Below are 24278 nucleotides of genomic sequence, written 5' to 3'. Positions count from 1 at the left end.
AATTTAAAGCTCAATGAAAGGATTAAACAGGAGATTCAGACAAAACTAAAAGAGAGAATAAGACTGCTGTTTGAAAAAAGTGGAGAAGTTATTCAACTGCAGTGAAGACCAAAAAAAAAAAAAAAGAAAACTATGAAAATTGTTGAAAGACATGGGGGATATTTAAAAGTCTATAAGTGCAATAAGAGGTCCAAAAGGATGTAATAGAGAGAATGGGCAAGAAGCAATCTTTGAGGAGATCCTGAGACTTTTCTAGAATTAATGAAAGACACCAAATATAATATCAAGGAAGCCCAACCAATTCAAGGTGAAATTAATATTTTTAAAAAACCCTACCTAAGTACTTCAATATGAGACTGTAGATTACCAAAAACGAAAAATAAAATCTTAAAATTAGCTGCAGAGCAAAGACAGAATTTTATTTAAAAAAAAAGTGTCTAGGCTGGTGGCTGACCATGCAAGACCAAAAATGAAGCCAGGACACAATGGGATAATATTTTCAATGAATTTACAGAAAATATGTTATCCTAGAATTCTATCTTCCACAAATTGATTTTTTTTTAAAGAATGAAGGCAAAATACTTGCATTTTCAGACAAAGAAAGAATGAGAGTTTCACCAAAAGAATCTTTTAATGAGCCTTCTAATGGCTGTACTTCAGAGAGCAAGTCAGTAATGTAGGAAGATGGAATGAGCAAAGATGTTGGTAAATTTAAATAAACAATGAGTGTATAAAAATAAAGTATAATTTGTGGAATTTAGATAGGTAATAGAGTGCAACTGAAATTACTTGGAATTATAGGATATAATTTGATGGATAAACAGGTGAGATCAAGCTATTCTGAAGTCCTTGTATTGGTTGTGAAAAGAGTAACGGCACTGACTAGTTTCTTTTAAGAATGTTTTACAAGAACGGCTATGGATAACTATTAGAACGGAAGACTTAGATAGCACAACATCCAAATTAGCAGAAGGGGAAAAAATGGAATAGGAAAAAGGGAAAATAAAAGAAAAGATGAAAAAAAAATTTCAATCCGAAAGCAGGCAAGAAAGAAAAATAAAAAGAATAAAAGCTCACAATAAAATGGTACAAATGAATTCAAATATAGCACAGTAGACATTAATGAGGGAAACCCCCCCAGTTAAAAGAAAGATATTAAGGTAGATAAAACATTCAGTTCCATGCCAATTATGAAGATCTCCTCTAACACAAAGGCACAGAAAGATCGAAAGCCAGAGGGTAAGGTAAGAGACACCAGGCAAATGTCATACAAAGGAAACTGGTTTCATTATATTAATACAAGACAAAACACACTTTAACACAAGAAATATAGCTAGTGATAAAAGACTTTTAATGTGTGGCTAAAATATTCAATTTTCTAGGAAGATATAAAAAGTCAAACTCTGTATGATCATATAACATAAAATAAATGAAACAAAAAGTGACAGAAGTACAAGAAGTTGACACTCTACCATCAAAGTGCAAGATTTTTAACACAGTTATCTCAGTAATTGATAAATTAAGCAGACAAAAAAAATGGCAGTGAGGTTGTAGTGGATTTGAAGAAAACAAGTTTGATCCAATAAGCATGCACAGAACATTATACCCAACAGTTATAGAATACATATTCTTTTTAAATGTGCACAAAATATTTATAAAAACTGACCAAATTCAACAAATTTCAGAAGTTTTTTATTACGTATATCACTTTATCTGACTGCAACGGAATTGTTAGAAATTAATAACAGAAATATAACTAGAAGAATCCATATTTTAAGATTAAAAAAATATAAGCACATCTTAATGGACATTAAAATCTACATACTAAGACCTGTGAGATGTAGATAAAAATTGTACTTAGAAGGGAATTTACAACTTTAAGTGTTACATTAAAAAAGATGAAGACTCAAGATGAATAAGCAAAGCACACATCTTAAGTTAGTCAAAGAACAGAAAATAAACCCAAAGAAAGTTGAAGGAAATAATAAACACATAAGAAAAACTTATCAAAATAAAAATCAAATTATAATAAGTAAGATCAATGGGTTCATAAGGTAACTCTTTGTAAATCACTTGGAAGATTAATTCAGAAGCCAGAAAGCACAATAGAAATGAATAGAAATCTAAAGAAGAACATCCCTAATACATAAACAGGTAAGAGAATAATACAAATTTCATGACAATAATATGAAGATTTACATGAAATGGGTTCATTTCTAGAAAAATATGACTTAGGAATAGAACTTAATGTTTCTAGAAACATTAGAAAAATTATAGGTAATAATCCTGCCACAAAGAAAACACCAAGCCAGATGGTTCAACAGGAGATTTAAATCAAACTTTCAAGGATCAGTGAATTTCAATCTTACACCAACTCTTACAGAGAATAAACAAGAAGGATTACTTCCTAACACATTTTTGGAAGCTAGCAAAACCACAGAGCAAGATCAGACAAAGACAATATAGAAAGGAAAAACTGAAAGCCAGTTTCAGCAAACACAGACATGTCAGTGCTATATAAAATATCTGCAAACGAAATCAACCAATGGATATATTGAACAAGACAATATTTTGTGTTTGGCTTATCTTAGTAATGATAGATTGGTTCAGTATTAGAAACCAAAAAATTCATTCACAGCTTTAACATATTGAGGGAAAAAACCCAGAATTATGTTAATGGCGTTAGAAAAGGCACTCAAGAAAATGTTATAACCGTTTATGCTAAATCCTCTTAACAAATTAGGACTAGAAGTTTACATCTTTAATCAGATAAAGAGAATCCATAAAAAAAAACTCACAGAATATTATACCACATAATGAAACGCTGAAAGTATCCCCTTAAAGGTCAGGAACAAGACAAGGACTTATTATCACTTTATCCGATGTTACACTGACAGTCCTAGTCAGCGTGATCAGATAAATTGTGATAAATGCATAAAAAAACCTGGGAAGGAAAAAATAAAATTTCCATAAATTTGTAGATGATGATTATGTACATGGCAAATCCCGAAGAGTACACAGATAAATTATTAGAATTAACAAGCTACTTAGTAGAACTGCTTGATACAAAATCAGTGTACAAAAATCAATTCATTTCTGTGGAAAATGTGATTCTGAAATATGATTTATACTAGGAAACAAAAAATAAAATATTAAGGAATAAATCTTCAGACGTGAAAATGCTTTTAAAGGTAATGATTATAAAGTTTCATTGAAAGACATTAAAGAAGATAAATGGTGAGATAATATGTTCTTAGGAATGCTCAATACTATAAAAAAGAAAATTCTACTCAAAATGATCTACAGTCAAGGCAAATATAATCAAAATCTCAATGGAATCTTTTCTTCTACAAACTGATTTTTAATGTATGTAAAATAGTAAGGGCCGAGAATTGTTGAGACATTCCTAATGAAACTGAAAAAGGTGGGGACTCCACTGCCAGATGTCAAGATTTATTGTTATAGTTCAGTCACTAAGTTGTATCTGACTCTTTTCCGCCCCATGGATTATAGCCTTCCAGGCTCCTCTGTCATGGGATTTCCCAGTTAAGAATACCGAAGTGGGTTAGCATTTCCTTCTCCAGGGGGTCTTCCTGACCCAGGGATCAAACCTGAATCTCCTGCATTGGCAGGCAGATTCTTTGCCACCGAGCCACCTGGCAAGCCAAGATTTATTACAGAGCTATGATAATTAGGACAGTTTCATATTGAGGACAAAATATTGACAGACAAAAAGCTACTTAACACAAAAAGTAAAACTTTTAGGTAAGGATATAAGAGAGTATCACTAGGATCTCAGGACAAGAAAGGGTTGATTTAACAAGAGAAAAGAAGACAACACAGGGGAAAGACGGTTACATAAAAATGAACCCTTCATCAAAATATACCGTAAATGCAGAGGGGAGACAGGCTGCAAAATGGGAGACTAAATCTGCAATATATACAACTACCAAAGAATTAAAATATGTGACTTCCAAATACGAGAAAGGAAAAGATACAGTCCAATAAAAAATGGGCAAGGGCTATGAATAACCAAAGAAGGGGAAACATAATGACTTATCCAAAAACACAGAAAGATGAGCTACTTTATTCATAGAGTAATGCAAAATATTTATCCCTATGAGATACCACTAAGCTCCCACCAGAAGGGCCAGCACTAAACAGTTTGTATCAAAAGGTGCCGAGGATGTGGGGCTCCAGGCATCTTCGCACATGCCTGAGGCACCTGGCAGAGAGCTGGCATTTCGTGCACTGACCCTGCAAGCCCACTCTCAAGCACACACCCTAGAGGCATGCTGGCCTGAGTACACGGTGACCTCTGTATAAGAGAACTCATCGCAATCCTGCTGGTATTAGTGAAGCCATCTGAAACAGCCATGTCAACCACTGAAGGGATAGATAATTTGTGGAATATTCAGACGATGCGATACTCTGTAGCAGTGAAAGCGAAGGAATTACTGCTACACTCACAACAAGCATGAATCTCAAGCATCAGCGCTGAGTCAGAGAGACAGGACACAGACAGATATACAGTAATACAACATTGTTTCATTTTTATAGCTTTAAAATGCAAATCTCAGTATATGTGTATCTGTGTGTACAAATATATATACATATACATGCATATATAAGTCATGAAAAAAACTGGGAAGGATTAGGTTACATTTAGGGCAGGGATAACAACCGGCAGGGAGGAAGAGGGGTTTAATCAGGGCAGAGTCCATAAAGGAATTTTACTTTATTTTTCACACTGTTTAAAACTTGTTTTTATTTTTTTTACACTTTTAATTTTGTATTGGAGTATAGGAAATGGCAACCCACTCCAGTATTCTTGCCTGTAGAATCCCATGGACAGAGGAGCCTGATGGGCTACAGTTCATGGGGTCACAAATAGTCGGACACGGCCGAGCGACTAACACACACTACAGTCAATTAACAATGTTGTGATAGTTTCAGGTGAACAGCCAAGGGGCTCAGCTGCACATAAACATGTATCCATCCTTCCTCAAGCTCCCCTCCCATCCAGGCTGCCACATAAGATTGAGCAGAGTTTCCTGTGTTATACCGTAGGTCCTTGTTGGTTATCCATTTTAAATATAGCAGTGCATACAAGTCCTTCCATAAGGGAATATTAAAATGTAGCTAGTGTCCTGTTTCTTCGCTGGATAAGGAAAATCTGAGAATTTAATATTTTTCTCTAAATCTTATGTATATTACATTTTATAATAAAGCTTCTTGAAGAGACGGGATGGAAGACAAAATAAAGTACAGGGACCAAGTATAGAGACACCTATGGGGGCACTGTGCTATGAAGGAGGTGCAGAGACAGGGTGCCGCAGCGGAAGGACTCCTGGGACTGTGTTCCTTTCTTTCCTTTTTAAGAGCCAGATAGGACAATATATTTGCATGATGCAGAGAATGAATGAAGGGAGTGTTTAAGGAGGTCAGTCTTCGAGTAGATAAGAAGAAGGAGGCTACAGTTAGAAAAGCAGCTTATTCACTATAAGAGAAGAGGTAGTTGAACGTACGGCTTCAAATGCAGGTAGGTTGGTAGATATATTGATGGAAAGTTGAGTTAGTTCTCTGGTGATTGGTTCTCATTTTTCCAGGGAAATGAGAGGCGAGGCTAAAAGGGCAGAGAAGATATTTGAGGTTTAAGGCAAGAGAGGAAAAAAAGCATCTGAAGGAGTCGGGAAGCATATATGAAAATGTTCAGGGCCTGCTTGAAGTTTCTGTTCATAAATTTAACCTGAGATTGGTCAGAATACTGGTGTGTTTTTTCCTTCATCAAGGATGAAATGCTCGGGTACAGAGGTGGAGTGCTGAGTTCAGACAGTCAGGGTTTTACAAGGTGGGGACAGGGCTGGAGAGCAAGGGTGATAAACACTGAGCTGTCCTGATCAAGTGTCGGGAACAGTGGATTGGAAATACTGATGGGTCTGAAGAACTTTGCACAGCAGTGCTGCCAAGTAAGAGAGCTGGAAAGACACCAGGTGGTGGTCAGGGGATAGAATGCTTCATCCTGAGATTTTGAAGGGGAAGCATGAATTTGCTCAATTTTCCCTCCACTCCACCGAAAGCAGAGCACAGAACAGAGGGGCGGAGAGGGAAAGGCATTGGAGAGAGAGGTCGAGAAACAAGAGGCAGCTGTGATGAAGACACCCTGTGGATGCTGAGTCACTGAGGATGATTATCAGCAGAAGGATGGGAGAGGGAGACTGAGCCGGACAACGTGACCTGCGACTAAGGGGAGGCATGACTAAGAGCTTGGCCAGTGACTGCAGCCGAGACAGGTGGCAGTCGGTACCGTCTGGTAGAACTCAGTGGAGATGGCGATTTTGAGAGAGGACAGGGGTGGAGCAGTCTGGAGGCCACACTGAAGGGCAAGTGTATCTCATCTACCTTTAGGCCCAGCAGTAGGCTTTGAGAGTCTAGTGCTGGGCTGGTGGAGCTGGGAGGGGGTCCAAGTTCCTGGGGGAACAGGCAGAGTTTCAGATCCAGTCAGTTGCACAGCTAGAGTTCTGAGAAGGACAATGTTTGGGAGGGAGCAGAGCAGAAGGTAGTATTCATCACAGGACAAGTCCACCCAGGAGAAACACCCTCTTCGTTTTGTCTGTCAGGGGATCACTGACTTCCTCATAAGCCAGCACTCTATTGCTCGTGTTCTATGGGAACACCTGGTCTTCAAGGTCGCACCCATGCTCAACCCTGATGGTGTCTACCTGGGCAATTACAGGTGCTCTCTGATGGGGTTCGACCTGAACCGTCACTGGCTGCATCCCTCTCCACGTGCCCACCCCACCCTGCATGGGGTGAAGCAGCTCATCATCCAGATGTACCAAGCCCCAGAGCCGCAACTACTGACACCTGCACATCCTAGAGCCCGTGCCCTGAAACAAGAGAAGCCACTGCAGTGAGAAGCCCTCACACTGCAGCCGGAGAGCAGCCCCCACTCTCCACTAGAGAAAAACCCTGTACAGCAATGAAGACCCAGCACTGCCTTAAATAAATAAATAAATAAAATTATAAGGGAAAAAAAAAGGCATCAGGGGTGTGTAGGTTTAGGGACTTCCATGCTGCACGGCTGGATAATCTGAGACAGGGAGTAAATGGGAGAAATAAAATCTAAGAGGCCCATTAGACACCCTCTGCTTCTCAGGCTTAAAGAGATTTCACAGTCAGAGCTGTGCAGGGAGGGCTGACCTGCTATTATTGTCTCAAATAGTATTTACTGTGTACTGAGTGCCTTTTGGACATTGGGTGCTAGATAGAAAACAAAACAGGAAGAGGCCAGGTCTGATGGACAAACGAGAGGACAGGACTAAAGGTACTGCTGGTGTCCAAAAGCTTGGAACCTCCATCCAGCTGTTCTAACTTTTCATTTAACCAGTGAACCTATGGGGGGAAATGTCATATCGATTGAAAACATGGTGCTCCCGACAGCCCAGGAAGCTGGAAGAAAAGCTAGAAGGACCCTGTTACCTGTGAGTGACATGGTCCACGAGATGCTGTTTGAACATGAGGCTCCACTTTTTTATTATATTCAGCAGAGACGCCTTAAAGGGCCGTGCATCGATCTTCATCCAGCTGTCAAACACCTGGACGGGCTCCAGCCTGCACACGTCCTCATGGAGCTTCTCGTAGGAGTCGATCTGCGCTCTGAACTGATGCAGGAGGGGAGGATTCTCTGGGATGCCGTCCTCAGCGTGGGCTTCCACCTCCTCGGCTGTGAGCATGCGCCCGTACAACAGAAACTGGCCCAGAGCCTCCTTGCGGTCCTCCGTGTAGAGGTAGGAATACTGGCTGAGGGTGCTCCGATAGTCGCCGCAGAGGGCCATCATGGCCTGCACCCGCCCCATCAGCTCGCCCCGCAGGCCCGCCAGCTCAGCCATGGCCTCCAAATCCACCTGGGGGAGCAAGATGGCAGTGGATGGGTGACACTGGCATTTCACAGGGGCCTCCAGGTCTGGTGGGAGGGCAGGGGAGATGCTTGCAGAGCCAGTACCTGATAGTGGGGAGAGCCATTCTCAGGAGAAAGCCGGGGCACCAAGGACGCGATGCTAAAGATGCTGGTGACGAGGCCCTCCACCTGGTCGTAGAAGCCGCCCTTCACGCCAGGCTCCAGCGATGGACAGAAAACCAGTTCTGGGATGGCTAAGCTCAGCTGGGCTTCAAATATCGGGGTAAGTCCTGCCTTACATTCTGAAATACAAAGAAAACAAACAGAAGAGAGTGGGTAAGTGGCAAAAATGCAACACTGATTTGAAAGCACTCCAAGCGTTTCTTTCCTTTAGAGTTGCTGTTCCGGTCTGGGGAAATAGAAATATAAACTTTGCTAAAACCCCAGAAAAGGTGAAGGTGGCAGTCCTGCAGTGTTTATCAACAGGGGGACGGGCCGCTGGCATTTTGAACAGGCTGATTCCCTGTGCACCGCTGTCCTGGGATTGCTGTTGTTGCTCAGTTGCTCAGTTGTGTCCCCTCTGCGACCACATGGACTGCAGCCCCCAGGCTTCCCTGTCCTCTACTATCTCCTGAAGTTTGCTCAAATTCATGTTCATTGAGTCGATGATGTCATCCAACCATCTCATCCTGTGGTCCCCTTATCCTCCTGCTCTCAATCTTTCCCAACATCAAGGTCTTTTCCAATGAGTCGGCTCTTCACATCAGGTGGCTAAAATATTGGAGCTTCAGCATCAGGGCATGGCAGGGCATTTACTCTCCTTGTCCTCAGAGGGCACGTCCTGTGACTGATCAACCCAAGCCGGAATGCTTCCACACTCCCAAAACTTCCCGTGGGGCAGTACGGCTTCTGGTTGAGAAGACGTTGGTTTTGCAAAGCCAGCTTCTTGGAAGCGGCGGACATCATCCTGAGCACAAACCAGGCAATTCCAACGGCAGCCACTAGGGGAACAAGGGTGTGCTTGTCCAAAGTCGTGTAGGCTTGGAAAAAAAGAGCAGTCACAACCCCTCCCCTTCTGCTCCTTTTCTGTAAAAACAGGACTTGTTTTAATTCTGTAGTCCTCTAGCGATAAAATTTTTAAAAACAGTATAAATAATTAACAGATCCCTGATTACTCGCTAGACTAAACTGCCTTGCTAAATTTAAATCAAAATATAATATGGAACAAGATGTTCCAAGTACAAGATAAATGCTTAGACTCTTATTAATAACCACTTATTTTCTTATACATATATATTTTAGGTAAGAAGTGGATTTATTTCTTTAATTTTTTAATTGGAGGATAATCATTTTACAATGCTGTGTTGGCTTCTGCTGTACCACACAAATCAGTCATAAATATATATATGTGTGTGTGTGTATATATCTCCCCTCCCTCACGAGCCTCCCTCTTCTCAAGAAGTAGATCTATTTAGAGAGAGATACAGTCCACAGACAGAGTTTGGGCCTTTGCAGAAGGTTAGTGCTGTGCTGCTCAGTCACTTCAGCCGTATCTCTTTGTCAGCCTATGAACTGTAGCCCACCAGGCTCCTCTGTCCACGAGATTCTCCAGGCAACAATGCTGGAGTGGGTTGCCACGCCCTCCTCCAGGGGATCTTCCTGACCCAGGGATCAAACCCGCGTCTCTTACATCTTCTGCTTGGCAAGCAGGTTCTTGACAACCAGCGCCACCTGGGAAACTCCACACGAGACCATAACCCCTATGTCAGATGCGATACCAACACAATTACCGTACAAACCGGATGGTCCTGGTGGTTCCACATCCTTGGCACAAGCGAATCTCTTTAAGAGTTGAGAAGAGGAAGAATGTTTCCGGACGGAGTGGGTAGCAGTTAACCCAGGCAAGGTCTGGATTCTGAGAGGTGGCTGGGAAGCTAGACCAAGCCATGGGAATGGTACTGGTTTGACCAAGTGCGAGAGGTGGAAATAGTAAGGTCGACCAGGTGATTGAAGTTGTCCAGCTGGGCTATGGCGAAGGGTCATGGAGCCTTCCCCTTAGAGGCCATTCTCTTCAGGCTCCTTCACTTCCCCGTGATAACCAGTGCCTCTTAATTTCACCCATAGCTCCTCTGCTCAGGTGGCTACTAAGGCCAGCTCCTGCCCCTTAACTGCTGATATATTGTGAAGGGAATGTCTTCTGTTCCTCCTACTTCCATGGAGGGAAGATGACTTTGGCTACCATCCCCTGTCCTCACCCTCTTGCTCCCTGGCTCTCCTTCCCATGAGAGGAGGACAAGTGACACCTCAGACAGCCCAGATCCGGAGAGCGGGACAGACTCTGACTCGGGGCAAGTCCCTTGTGCAGCACCTGAACTCAAGTGTGGCTGAAGCATCTTCCTAGAACTTCTAGAGGAGAGCTGAGTGACGAGTCTCCAAGCTCCACTATGAGACAAGATTGGGTCAGTTCACTAAGATGAGTGCCATCGGCACTGGTTCCTAGGAACCAGCTCTCCAGCCTCGGCACTCGAGTTCAGTGCCCAAGGTTCTAGAAGGTGATCTCCTACCTTGTTGACTAGGCCTGAGCCCATTTCCTGCTTCTGTGTCTCCTTGTACTGTGAAAGCAGCGACCTTGCCTCTGACCTCAGTCACTCCACCTACTAGGACCACGGGGTGGAGCTACCCCCAGCGCTGGCCTTGCTCCTCTCTGCGTCGTCAGCTTCTTACAGCGGCTGGATATCCAGACACTGGTCTCAGCCCACCTATTCTAACTCTGCATTTAATTTCTCTCCTTGGGTTCTACTCAGCGCCTTAAGCTCGCATCTCATCTCATCCTCACCTCTTCCTTCAGCCTTGCTGAGCATGTCAGAATCTACCAGAATGTGAAAGGTTTAATTCAACTTTAGTTTTTAACTCATCTCTCCTTTCCATCCCATCATTTACTAACCAAGGTTAGCCTTTACTATAAAATCTTTGGCCCTGTGTATCGACCATAAATTTGAAGCCCTGAGCTATCTTTTAACAGCTTCAAAGAATGCCCACTGCCTCCTTAATATACCTTTCCCTTCTGAAAGCTATCTCATCCCCAGCTTCTTGTCTCTCTCTTTTTTTTTTTTTTTACACAGAAAAACATCTGTTTCTTCTACATAAGCCAGCTGCTACAAACTCCCTGTGTTCTCAAAAGGCCATGGAGATAGAGCACATTTGGCTTAAACCATGAAATTTATTTATTTATTTTGGCCACATCATAACGTGTGTGGGTCTCAGTTCCCCAACCAGGGATCAAACCCATGCCCCCCGACACTGGAAGTGCAAAGTGTTAGCCACTGACCTCCAGGGAGGTCCCTAGAGTAAATTGGCTTTTACGTTTTCACCTTGGCTATGGGTTTCACTGTGTTAGAGCCTGGTTTATCATCTGAGTTTTGAAGAGGGAGAAGTGTTTTATCTTTGAACAATTTAGAGACACAATGCCTTCTTTATTTTACTGTGTACACTTCACAAAATGTTCACACCTTTTGGGAAAAGTCACAGAGCACTCAATGGCACTTCACTGTAACTCAACAGATGCTATAACTGTTACCTTCCCAGTAATAACCCACATCCATAGGCCAGTAAATACCAGTATTTTCCAGGAGGTACTTGAGGGAACACTCAATGGCAAGAAAGAATCCATCCAGCAACATATCATCAATGTAGTTAACATAAGTCTTCCAGATATCAGAAGTTGAATCTGCTGAAAAAAGACCCAGGTTTTCCTGCAAAATAAAGAGCAGATATAAACCACGTTTAATAATATGGAAGGACTGCTCTCATCATCATGAATGGGAATGAAGGCAACACACAGAGCAAAATTGCACTGTTATGGAGAATCTTCTATTACAGGCAGATCTTGGCTATATTGCAGGTTTGGTTCCAGACCACTGTAATAAAGCCAATATTGCAATAAAGTCAGTCACACAAAGTTTTTTGGTTTCCCAGTAATGTTTACACTATACTTTAGTCTATTAAGTGTGCAATATTATGTCTACAGAAAGAATATTCATATCTTAATTTAAAAATACATAAAAAAATAAAAATACTTTATTGCTAAAAACTGCTATCTATCACCTGAGCCTTCAGGAAATCATAATCTTTCCACAATAGTATCAAAGATCACAGACACAAAGTATGATGATAATGAAAAAGTCTGAAATATTGTAAGAATTGCCAAAAATTTGACAAGAGAAAAATTGCATGGATAGACTTTTCTCAGTGCAAGGTTGCAATAAACCATCAATTGAAAAAAAAATGCAGTATCTGTGAAGCATAATAAAGCTTAAGCACAATGAAATGAGATATGCCTGTACACGTGTGTCAGATCCATTCTTATCTAATGTGTGTAACCCTTGCTTGAAAGGAACACAAAGTTAACCCATGAAGGAAATGTGATGTTGCAACTCTCCCTGAGAAAGGAGGATGGGGTCAGGCCAGCTTCTCAGGAGGGATGCTGACGGATGCAGGGTGTGCCTCATAGATGCTGACTGACACTGCAGAGGAAACTGCATCAGAGCGGAAGGTAGGGTGGGTGGAAGGATGAATACTAAGGGTAGAGAGCATTACAGTTCAAGACATAAGAAATCTGGGCTCAAGCAACTAAAGCATTTCCTAGAAAAGGAGAAATATTTCTTTCTAAGGAGAAATAAACTGGTGTGAATCCCATCCCTGGGTATATATCCAGACAAAGCTCTAATTCAAAACGATCCGGGCACCTCAATGTTCATAACACCACTATTCACAATAGCCAAGACAGGAAATGACCTAAATGTCCATTGACAGACAAATAGATAAAGAAGATGTGGTATGTATGTATGTATATATATATATATATATATATATATATATATATATATATATATATACATATATATAATGGAATACTACTCAGTCATAAAAAAGAATGAAATAATGCCATTTACAGTAACATGGATGAGCCTAGAGCCAATCATACTAAGTGAAATAAGTCAGAAAGAGAAAGACAAATACCATATGATATCACTTATATGTGGAATCTAAAACATGACACAAGTGAACTTACCTACAAAACAGAAACAGACTCACAGACACAGAGAACGGAACTGTGTGTGCCAAGGGGGAGTGGGTGGGGGAAGGATGAGTTGGAGTTCGTGGTTAGCAGGTGCAAACTATTATATATAGGATGGATGAGCAACAGGTCCTACTGTATAGCACAGGGAACTTATTCAGTCTCCTGTAATAAGCCATAATGGAAAAGAATATGAAATAGAATATGTACATATAACTGCATCACCCTGCGGTACAGCAGAAACTAACACAACATTGTAAATCAGTCATACTTCAATAAAATAAATAAAAAGGGAAATGAGTTTGAGAGTACTGTTGGCATTTAACTAAAAACTTTTATGATACTGAGTGACTTGGAAGATGCATACACAGAAACAAACACACAGGCTCCCTCTCCCTCTTTTTCCATACAGTCCCCGACCTGGCAGTATGGCAAGTATAGATGTCCTGTTTACTTACCATCATTTTCATTATTCAGTCTTTTTTACAGTAACTTCCCATTTATCTTATATCTTCAAAAAAATATTGCAAAAGTAAATGTTCTAGGTGACTCACACTTACCTCTTTAGGAAACACTGCCATGTTGTAAATCTCATTTTTCTGCTTTTAAATGTCAAAACTCTAAAATTTTCTAAAATGCATTACCTACACCTTTCCTTCCTAAGAAGATTAAAGATTTAATGGGAGTCCACCATCTGCAAATGATAGCACAGTGACAATGCAGAGTTGTTCTTAGGTCTTACTAAGATGTTCACGTCTGTTTGCTTCTACAGTTAAAAACTCGTAGTTGTTATAACTGCCTTGTATAGCTGTTCTATCTCCATTCTACTGTCACCCTATCAAGATAGCTAATTGTACCTTTCTACATCAAATCTACTATGGTACAAGGAGCAAACATGTTGGAATTTTCTATAAACCAGGAAAAATTAGCTCAAGTTTCTGATACTAGCCAAGACAGAAGAATGAGATCAGACTTTCCCTTTTGCTACAAACAACTATAGAATTGGATACAAGAAATAATTATTTGGGTAACTGGATAAGAGTATTGGAATACGATCTCTAAGAGAAAGGAAAATGCAAGGTGAGCTTCACAACCACCTGACTTTCTACCTGGAGGCACTTTCCGAAGCATGGCATAGAGAAGTGGACATCAATTAGAGCACTCTTCCTGCTGGACAGAAAAAGACAGAAATTGGGATTTGCTGAGGCTGCTGAGTCCTCTTGGGTCTCCGACTGAGCATTAAGCTGTACGTATTTAGGGCAAGATTCTGCAAGGGTAGGCAGAGAACAGTTACTGGAGACTCTAAGTTGAATGGGTTTGTGAAGGTCATATAGTGCTGGAAAATGTAAGTGTTTTATCAGAAATAATGAAACGATAACAGATAACCCAGGACTTCAGCTGAGACCCCAGAAATGCAATGCTTTAGAATTAGAGCTCTATTCTAGAGTAAGGCTTCTTTAGACTCTCCCCAAGGAAGCTTAAAATAAGGCTTCAACAGGATCAAGCTGTACACTAGTGAGTTAACTGCCTGCTGAAACAAAACCACCAATTCTTTAAGGAAAATATAACACCCAGATTACAAAGTGGCATCCAACATGACTAGAATATAATAAAAAATTACTAGACATGCTAAGAAGTAGGAAAATGTGACATTTAACCAAGAGAGAAAATAGTCAGTAAAAACAGACTTAGAAAATAACTGTCATACCAATCCTTGGATGTTTATTCCTTAGACTTATTTTATGAGAAAAAAATAAACTTCCTTCACATTAAAAAAGACTCAGAAAATAAAACAGATGATGGAATTAGCAGATGAGAATGTTATAATTTGATTAAAAACTCCTCAAATTTGGTGAAACACAGATTAAAAATATCACAAACTTCAAGCAGGCTGTATACAAAGAAAACTTACTTATGCACATCATGGTTAAATGGAAAAAAACACAAAGAATTTATTTTAAAACTTTATTTAGAATCTATTGAAAATAGCCTGAGAAAAACAATACATTACATATAAAGGGGAAAAGATATACATTTTGCTTGCTTCTCATCAGAAAGATTGGAGGATAGAAGATTATGAAATGACTTTCGAAAGGAAAATAGAACTGTCTACACAGAATTTTATATTTTGTGAAACTCTTTTTCAAAAACAAAGGTGAAAGAAGAACACTTTCAGAATAAACAAAAACTGAGGGGTCGTGTCATCTGCAGATCTGAACTGTAAGAAATACTAAAGGAAGTTCTTTGGGCCAAAGAGAAATGACCATAGATGTTAACTCAATTCTGCAGAAGTGAAAAACAAGCCTGTAAATGGTGACTATGTGGGTAAATACAAAACACTATAAAGATTTTCCCCAAAAGTTCTGAAAACACAGAATTATAATATTCTATTGTGGGGTCCTCTTACACACACACACATGCACATACACAGCAACACCACAAAAGATGGCTGGGTAGGTTGAATTGTTGCCAAGCTCCCATGTGTGCTGTTTATTTCCGCTGCCTACTGTGGAATTAAACAGTATCAATTTCATTAAGCTACCCAGGTGGTAGCTTACTTTGAGCAAAGTAATGCTCAAAATTCTCCAAGCCAGGCTACAACAGTATGTGAATCGTGAACTTCCAGATGTTCAAGCTGGATTTACAAAAGGCAGAGGAACCAGAGATCAAATTTCCAACATCCAATGGATCATTGAAAAAGTGAGAGAGTTCTAGAAAAACATCTACTTCTGCTTTATTGACTAGGCCAAAGCCTTTGACTGTGTGGATCACAACAAACGGTAGAAAATTCTTAAAAGAGATGGGAATAACAGAACACCTGACCTGCCTCCTGAGAAATCTGTATTCAGGTCAAGAAGCTACAGTTAGAACTAGACATGGAAAAACAGACTAGTTCCAAATCAGGAAAGGAGTACATCAAGGCTGTATATTGTCACCATGCTTCTTTAACTCATATGCAGAGTACATCATGAGAAATGCTGGACTGGGTGAAGCACAGTTGGAATCAAGATTTCTGGGAGAAATATCAATAAGCTCAGATATGCAGATGATACCACACTTGTGGCAGAAAGTGAAGAACTAAAGAGTCTCTTGATAAAAGTGAAAGAGGAGAGTGAAAAAGTTGGCTTAAAACCCAACATTCAGAAAACTAAGATCATGGCATCTAGTCCCATCACTTCATGGCAAATAGATGGGGAAACAATGGAAACAGTGACAGACTTTATTTTTGGGGGGCTTCAAAATCACTGCAGATGGTGATTGCAGCCATGAAATAAAAAACTTGCTCCTTGGAAGAAAAGCTATGACCAACCTAGACAGCATGTTAAAAAGCAGAGACATTATTTTGCCAACAAACGTTGGTCTAGTCAAAGCTATGATTTTTTTCAGTAGTCATGTATGGATGTGAGAGTTGGATTATAAAGAAGGCTGAGCACTGAAGAATTGACGCTTTTGAACTGTGGTGTTGAAGAAGACTCTTGAGAGTACCTTGGACAGCAAGGAGATCCAACCAGTCCATCCTAAAGGAAATCAGTTCTGAATATTCATTGGAAGGACTAATGCTGAAGCTGAAATTCCAATACTTTGGCTACCTGATGCCAAGAACTGACTCATTTGAAAAGACCCTGATTTTGGGAAAGATTGAAGGCAGGAGGAGAAGTGGGTGACAGAGGATGAGACGGTTGGATGGCATCACCGACTCAATGAGTTTGAGTAAACTCCGGGAGTTGGTAATAGACAGGGAAGCCCTTCGTGCTGCAGTCCATGGGGTCGAAAAGAGACAAGACTGAGCAAATGAACTGAACCCAGATGCTGGGTTCAGCCTCCTTCAGGTTTAGTCGCTGAATTGTCTCTGACTCTTTGAGACCCCATGGACTGTAGCCCACCAGCTTCCTCTGTCCATAGGATTTCCCAGGCAAGAATACTGGAACGGGTTGCCATTTCGTTCTCCAGGGGATCTTCCTGACCCAGGGATCAAACCTGCATCTCCTGCATTTCAGGCCAATTCTTTACCACTGAACCACCTGGGAAGCCTAAGCTATCCAGAGAAGTTCCAAATACATGGAAATTAAACAATATACTCGTAAGTGACAACTGAGTTAAAGAACAAATCACAAGAGAAAAAGTTTAAAATTGAAATGATAATGAGAATGAGGCAGAACAAATTTGGGGAATGCAACTGAAGAAGTAGTATGAGGGAAATTTATATCATCAAATGTTTGTATTAGAAAGGAAGGCTTGGGAATCAATATGCTTAAGTTCCTACCCTCATAAGCTAGAAAAGAAGGATTGAGCAAAGTAGTCCCAAATCAACTAGAAAAAAAGAAATGATATAGAATAGATTAGTAAACTAGAAAACAGATAAAGAAAATTTAAAAGGTCAAAAGTACAACATTTGACTGGTCTTCAAACCACAGAAAACCCAAAGATTACAATCCAAAGATAATAACTGTGATTCACTACACACTGTGCATGAGATCAACCCATGAGAACTGTCCCAGGGCCTCTTCAGTAGGCCTGGAGCTGGTGGCCATTTATGACTTACAGCTCTTTTCCTTTGTCTATCTTGGGTGATAAGACACAAGGATTCCCTGCTCACAATGCAGGGCGGAGCGTTACTGCATGAAGGGCATGCACGCTCAGTTGCTAAGTCACATCAGACTCTTCTGCGACCCCATGGACTGTAGCCCACCAGGCTCCTCGGCCCAAGGGATTTCCCAGGCACAAATACTGGAGTGGGTTGCCATTTCCTCCTCCAGGGGCTCTTCCTGACCCAGGGATGGAACCTGTGTCTCCTGCATCAGCAGCTGGGTTCTTCACCTCTGAGGCACTGGCGAAGAGCAGTGCTCTGCGTTTCTCCTTCTCTTTATCGAGTGCATCTTGTGTCTGTCCAAGCTCAGTAGGGCTAGGTCATGAAGACTGTACTGGAGGGCCATACTACGTACATGCAGTAGATAATTTAGGATTCTGCCCTTGGCATCTCCTTCTACCCCTTAGAGTTTTGTGCGTGGTGACTAAGTGGTGTCACTATTAAGACAGTTTTAACGCTGACATGCTGATACCAGAATGTGACTTGGCACTGTCTCTATCCATTAGTTTCACGTCTTCTGCTATCAGTTTTAACATCTATCGATGACTGCAGAAGACACAGCATCTATTGGTTGTTCTAATGCCCAAACCACTTCTAGCACCCGAACACTCTCCTTGGCATGTTCCCTGGAGTGGTGGGATGTGTGACTGAGAGGCTGGTTATTACCTGCACAAGGGCATGGATCTTCAGGCCAGATTCTTTGATGAGACGGTAATATTTTTCCACTCGATCATGCTGATCATCCATAGAGAGAAGGCATTCCTTTTTCCCATCTTTTCTCTTAAACATTGGCGACACCCATGTTTTCATGATGCTCTGAATCTCTTCCACATTGTCCTGAGTTTTCTGAACTCTTTGTTCGAGATCATGAATACTATTGGTGATCTGAATGACATAATCCCAAATACCTGCTCCCCAAAAGAAACAGCATTCATTAAAATAGCTTATAGTGGTAGAGCAAAAGGTGTGGTTATTATGAAAGATAGGGATTTCATACTTGTGGGTTTTATAAGACTTTTCTGCACAGGACAGTTTGTCATCATCAGAGCTTTTTCCATCCTAGCTATATCATTAAGCCACCCCTTATGATAACCCTGGTTACAAGTTCTTTGCGGATGGGGGTGATGCTCCCCTATAACTCACAGATCATAGTTTCCCCCACAGTCCTGCACATGGAACCCTGGATGCATTGATCAGTCAACGAAAGTCTATGGAATTGAACTGGAGGATGCAATGAAAGTAAGTGCATAGTTCCCTTAAAGATGTTTATGGTCCAATTAAGAAAAAGTCTTCCCGAGGGCTTCCCCTGTGGCTGAGCTGATAAAAAAAATCTGCCTGCAATATGGGAGACCTGAGTTCTATCCCTGGTTTGGGAAGATCCCCTTGAGAAGGGAAAGGCTACCCACTCCAGTATTCTGGCCTGGAGAATTCCATGGACTATAAGTCCACAGGGTCACAAAGAGTTGGACACGACTGAGTGACTTTCACTTTCACTTTCTATGAAAAAGTAATGAAAATAGAAAGAAGAGAAAAATAAACTACCCAGAATTCTACTACTTGGAAAAAAAAAAGAGAGAGTGAGTTACAGTGACGTGTGCTGTGCTGTGCTAGTCCGTCAGTCATGTCCGATTCTTTTGTGACTCAATGGACTGTAGTCCACCACGTTCCTCTGTCCATGGGATTTCCCAGGCAAGAATACTGGTGCGAGTTGCAATTTCCTTCTCCAGGGACTTCTCCTTCTTCCTGACCCAGGGATCGAACCCGTGTCTCTTGCATCTCCTGCACTGGCAGGCTGATTATCCCTGTGCCACCTAATATAGTGTGATTCCTCCTCCGTGGAGAGTCTGGTATACGCTGGAGACTATGGGTGAGTTCATGCAAACCCCCGAGACTGTGGTAGCAAACACGTCCAAACCTCCCAGCCACACAGAGGAGGCAGAAGAGGGACGCCATTCCTCCATGTCCTCTCTGCTTTGGATGCATATCCGAGAGCACGTAGTCGTGCTTCAAACCTGAATCAGGTTAACCCGGGAGTAAAGTGAGGTTCTACCAATGGTATTAGAATCTTGACTCTCAGCCTTTTCCCCAGACTCCCGGGGGAGCCCTGTTACCTTCTGTCTTCCAGCTTAGAGTCTCCTCTGCAGCTCTCAGGCAGAGATCGATATCTTGCAGCTCTTCCTGAACTAATGGAAATTCCACCTCGAGCAGAGTTTTCATAACCTTGTTGTACCACGTTGCCGTCAACTCCAAATGAGCCACGAGCTGCCGGTAGAACTCCCTGGAGGAGAACATGGCTGCTGCCGTCTCGGGGATGTGCGTCATTTGCTGGGGTTGAAGATAACTCATTTCTCTCAGCACGGAAACCAGCTGGAGGAAAGAGTCGACATGAGGGCCTGCCGTCCAGGGACACTGAATAGCAGTAATATAGGTCAGGACCGGGAAACCCCAGGGGCTTGAGGGCCTTCTGGGTCTTTTTTTGACTTCTGCTTCTACTGGTTCCTTACATCTTCTCTGAGAGGGAAAATTGAGTATCAGGCAAAAGGAAGATGATCAGGAAGCACTAAATCACAAAGGGTAAGAAGAGGAAAACCTGCGAAAGAAGGTGCCAGTGATAGCCGGGGAGGGCTCTAGCTTGATGCTTCTGGGCATGTGGATGATGAAAACAGGGGCTTCCACGGTGGCTCCTGCAATGCAGGAGAACCGGGTTCGATCCCTGAGTCAGGAAGATCTCCTGGAGAAGGGCACCGCAACCCATTCCAGTATTCTTGTCTGGAGAATCCCATGGACAGAGGAGCCTGGTGGGCTATAGTCCCATGGATCGCAAAGTATCACTTTCCATGATGAGAACAGTTGGTCCCTGGTTGCGGGACCACAGGGACATGCTCTGTGGTGGGGCTTGGGGGTTGGGGGGTGGGAAGGGGTGGTCAGGGGAAGGATTAGGATCACCCACATACATGAGGACCATCTGCCCCCTCCCCACAAGGTCAGACACGTGGTCACAGACACTGGCAGAGTTGAGAGGAGGTGCCCATTGTACAACTTTAGTTGTTAAATATAATTATTGGAAATATCCCTTCATTTCTATAACTCTTTCCTGGCATGCTGTGTGCTTTAATATACTAAAGTGAAAGCGAAAGTTGCTCAGTCATGTCTGGCTCTTTTGCGACCCCATGGACTGTAGCCCACCAGGCTCTTCTGTCCATGGAATTCTCCAGGCAAGAACACTGGAGTCAGTTTGCCATTTCCTACTCCAGGGGATCTTCCTGACCCAGAGATCGAACTTAGGTCTCCCACATTGCAGGTGGATTCTTGACCATCTGAGCCACCAGGGAAGCCTTATTCTAAAGCCTTAATACTAGAGGGTCAGGAAAGGCGTCAGGAAATAGAAGTCACGCAGGACTCTCTGAACTTTTGAGGGGAGGCATCGAGTTTAGTGGGAAGTGCAGAAGGGAAAAGTCAAGCGGATGTGGTCCCGCACAAAAGACAGAGAGGCCTCTGGCTGGGTTTACAGACATCCCATTCTTCATCCCTTGCTAATTTATCGTGTTATCTCTGAGTTGACTGAGGATTGATGCATATAAGGACAAATGACAGAACATGGAACAAGCCAGAATCCCCCCATCACCAGCCCCACCTCCATATCAAGACTTCTGGGCTCCCAGTTCTCCTTCCAGTGAGTGGTGCTGGGACAGCTCTCATTGCTGCCCTGACAACGCTGAGTCAAAGGCTCATCCTTTAGTTGGGAAATGACCTCAGCCTCCTAGTTTATACTGAAATAAGCTCAAAATAGGTATTAAAATTTTAAATGTAAAAAATGAAAACAAAAAATGAAAAAAAGCAGGGACTATTTATATAATAAGTAAAGAGGGCCGTTTCAAATGTACAACCACAAAATAAAAGATAAGGTGGGCCCAGTTGACTCTGATACCAAAAGATCAGTGGTATTTTGCAGTACTTTCTGTTGTGTGACATCAGAGCAAATTCACTGGGCAAGCCTGGAGGAAAACACGAAGAGTGGACAACTTAAGAAAACACTATGCCCTAGGATTCACCCCCCCAAAAAATGAAATCCAGGGTGCAAATTCTTTTGAGCACCTTTTGCATATTCTTATAAAAAGCCTGTTTGCCTTTGAAATCAGCAGAGTCAAAAATGCAACTCTTTAGAGACCAAAAGGAAGTTCCTTCCATCAGACTTACCTGTGGACTAAAGTTGACAGTGATCTGCTTTGTCTCCGGGTCACGTCTCAGAAGTGGCCGTGAGAGGTTGTACTGTGACTTCTCTGCTACTGTTTGACACCAGTCCCCATAAAGTCTTGTTTCATACCTGTGAGATCAGGGACAAAGGGCACCTCATAAGCACCCTCCCAGCTTCCCAACATCTGGCAATGGTTAACTGAAGATATATTTACATAGATAGATGTATATATAAAACAACATCTCTATCATTGTTGTTTAGTCACTAAGTCATGTCCTACTCTTTTGTGATCCCATGGACTGTAGCCCACCAGGGTCCTTTGTCCATGGAATTCTCCAGGCAAGAATAATGGAGTGGGTTGCCATGCCCTTCTCCAGGGGATCTTCCTGGCCCAGGTATCAAACCTGCATCTCCTGCATTTCCTGCATTGGCAGGAGGATTCTTTACCACTGAACCAACAGGGACGCCAACCTCTCTATACCTATCTTTAATACGTATGTCTCATGAATTGAAGATGCTAATTAGTAAAATATCTGAGTACATTATGAAGTCAGAGTCATCAACTCTGCCAGGCATGACAGCTTCTACAGGTAACCCCTCATTTCTAAAGGTGGCATAACTTGAATCATAGGAAAATGGAAAGAGAGGTTCCACGTGATCTTTGGGGGGATAAGGAAAGGGGCAATTAGTCTCAGTAAATGTTGGAAGAAGTTATCGAGTAAGGTTTGCTCTCCTACTAATCTTCACATAGCTCATGGACATACACTCTTCAGTTATTACACATTGATATACTGGGCTTGGGAGATGAAACGATGAATAAATAAATACCCCAAGACGAACGTAGCTAGTGCTACAACCCTAGGTCAACGGAGGACACAGCGAGTACAACCCCAGGGAGAGTACAGGGCATTAGCCTTCGAGTGGCAGAGGAAGGTGAGTGGGTAGGGGTGATAAAGAGGATGCCAGGGAGGGCCTCACAGAGGAGGGCTGAAGTGATGGTCGGCTGAGTCTCAGAGGACGCATGGCGGTTGGGCAGTGATGGGGCAGTGAGTGTTCACAGCGAGAGCAGCAGGGTGGACTAAGGTGGAGTGAAGAGCAGCAGGCAATATACCGTGTGCTGGGGTCAGTGAGTAGACGGTAGGTCAGAGGGAGGAGGGGGTGAGGCCCAGGACTGGACCGGGAGGCGAAGGCTACATCAGGGAGCACTTCTGCCTTCTTTCTAAAAATTTATTGGGCTGCACCAAGTCCTAGTTGTGGCATGCAGGATCTTTGGTTGAGGCATATGAACTCTTGGTTTTGGCATGTGGGATCTAGTTCCCTGACTAGAGATGGAACTGGGGCTCCCTGCATCGGGAGTGTGGAGTCCCACCACTGGACCACCAGGGACGTCCCCGGGAGCACTTCTCATTTCACATTAAGGAGGTGACGGAGGCAGTGAGAGGCTTCCCAGATGGGGGTGTGTGGGGACACGGGGTGTGGGGACAGGGGATCCGATGATGATGAGGGCACTGAAGGACAGAGGTCCAGAGCAGGGAGGCTCCTAGAAGCTGCTGCAGCAGCTCAGGCCCAAGACGCTCTGGTCTCTGGTGAAGACATGGGGGGTGGGGACACAGAGGAGGGGGCACATTGGAAGCTAGAATTTGGGAAGTCGAAGGGACAGAACGTGGGTGACCTGGCAGGTGGGGATGACCCAGCTAATGTGTCTCCACAATGCTAAGTGTGACCAGAACTATAATCACAATTGTCACATCTACAGCCCTCCTCTCCTGAATCAGGAGACAAGCAAGTATCAGAGAGAAGAAGCAAGATGTGGGCTGTGTCTGGACCCTGTCCCGTCAAAAGACCAGACAATTGTGAGCCCGTGTAAAAGCTTCATTCTTGTGCTTTCTCCATAAAAGGACTCAGGCAGTATTTTTTTCTAACCTACTGTTTCTTCATGCAGTGCCAACTGTCAACTTCTGCTTAGGAGCAGCGACTGACTTCCTGGGACCCTGATCTCCGGGAGACATGAGGAGCGCCCCACCTCTAGTTCTGCTAAGTTAGAAAACTCACTCCCCTCAAAACTACACTGGAAAAGCACCTGTGTCGAGACTAGAGCCGCATCCCCTGGAGACCTGATGTTTGCGACCCAGAAGCACTGTATTCACAGGTACCGTGATTATAACATAAAACATGGAGGGACGCTTCGCTGCCGCTGGGGAACATGGACACACTCGGGACTGCATTGGACACGGTAGAGCGGGAGGGGGCGGGGAGGGGGAAACAGGTGTTGGGAGAGGGTTTCAGTTTACAAAAAGATCCAACCGCAGAAGCGGCTTACTTTTCCAGCAAGGAGAGAGTGTCTTCGTATTTTTGTATCATGCGCTTTGCTTCGGCAGATTCCATGCAACTACCCGTACAAAAGAGAGAGAGAAAAAATGACATCGAGTTAGAAGTTGAAATAATGATCTGAGTGACCAGCTGCAGCCAGCCTGTAAAGTAGAGACTGAATAGCCTCCCGGCCCAGTTTCCAAAGGCA

The 24278-nt window shown here is 42.7% G+C and overlaps 1 protein-coding gene across 1 annotated transcript in view; it reads right to left on the bottom strand.

Annotated features, from left to right (window-relative positions):
• Positions 1 to 24278, bottom strand: part of DNAH9 (dynein axonemal heavy chain 9) — a 290174-nt gene that overhangs the window by 221857 nt on the left and 44039 nt on the right. Inside the window, exons 11-17 of the mRNA XM_061141084.1 lie at positions 24081 to 24149; positions 21763 to 21889; positions 19677 to 19932; positions 18232 to 18473; positions 11517 to 11652; positions 8006 to 8202; positions 7483 to 7907 (exon numbers count right to left, since the gene is read on the bottom strand). Coding sequence (XP_060997067.1) covers positions 7483 to 7907; positions 8006 to 8202; positions 11517 to 11652; positions 18232 to 18473; positions 19677 to 19932; positions 21763 to 21889; positions 24081 to 24149 — 1452 coding nt within the window. The remainder of the gene's footprint in view (positions 1 to 7482; positions 7908 to 8005; positions 8203 to 11516; positions 11653 to 18231; positions 18474 to 19676; positions 19933 to 21762; positions 21890 to 24080; positions 24150 to 24278) is intronic.

This window comes from Dama dama, chromosome 5 (assembly GCF_033118175.1).
Source record: "Dama dama isolate Ldn47 chromosome 5, ASM3311817v1, whole genome shotgun sequence".
In the NCBI taxonomy this organism is placed as follows: domain Eukaryota; kingdom Metazoa; phylum Chordata; class Mammalia; order Artiodactyla; family Cervidae; genus Dama; species Dama dama.
This window is presented reverse-complemented; position numbering and strand designations above follow the sequence as displayed.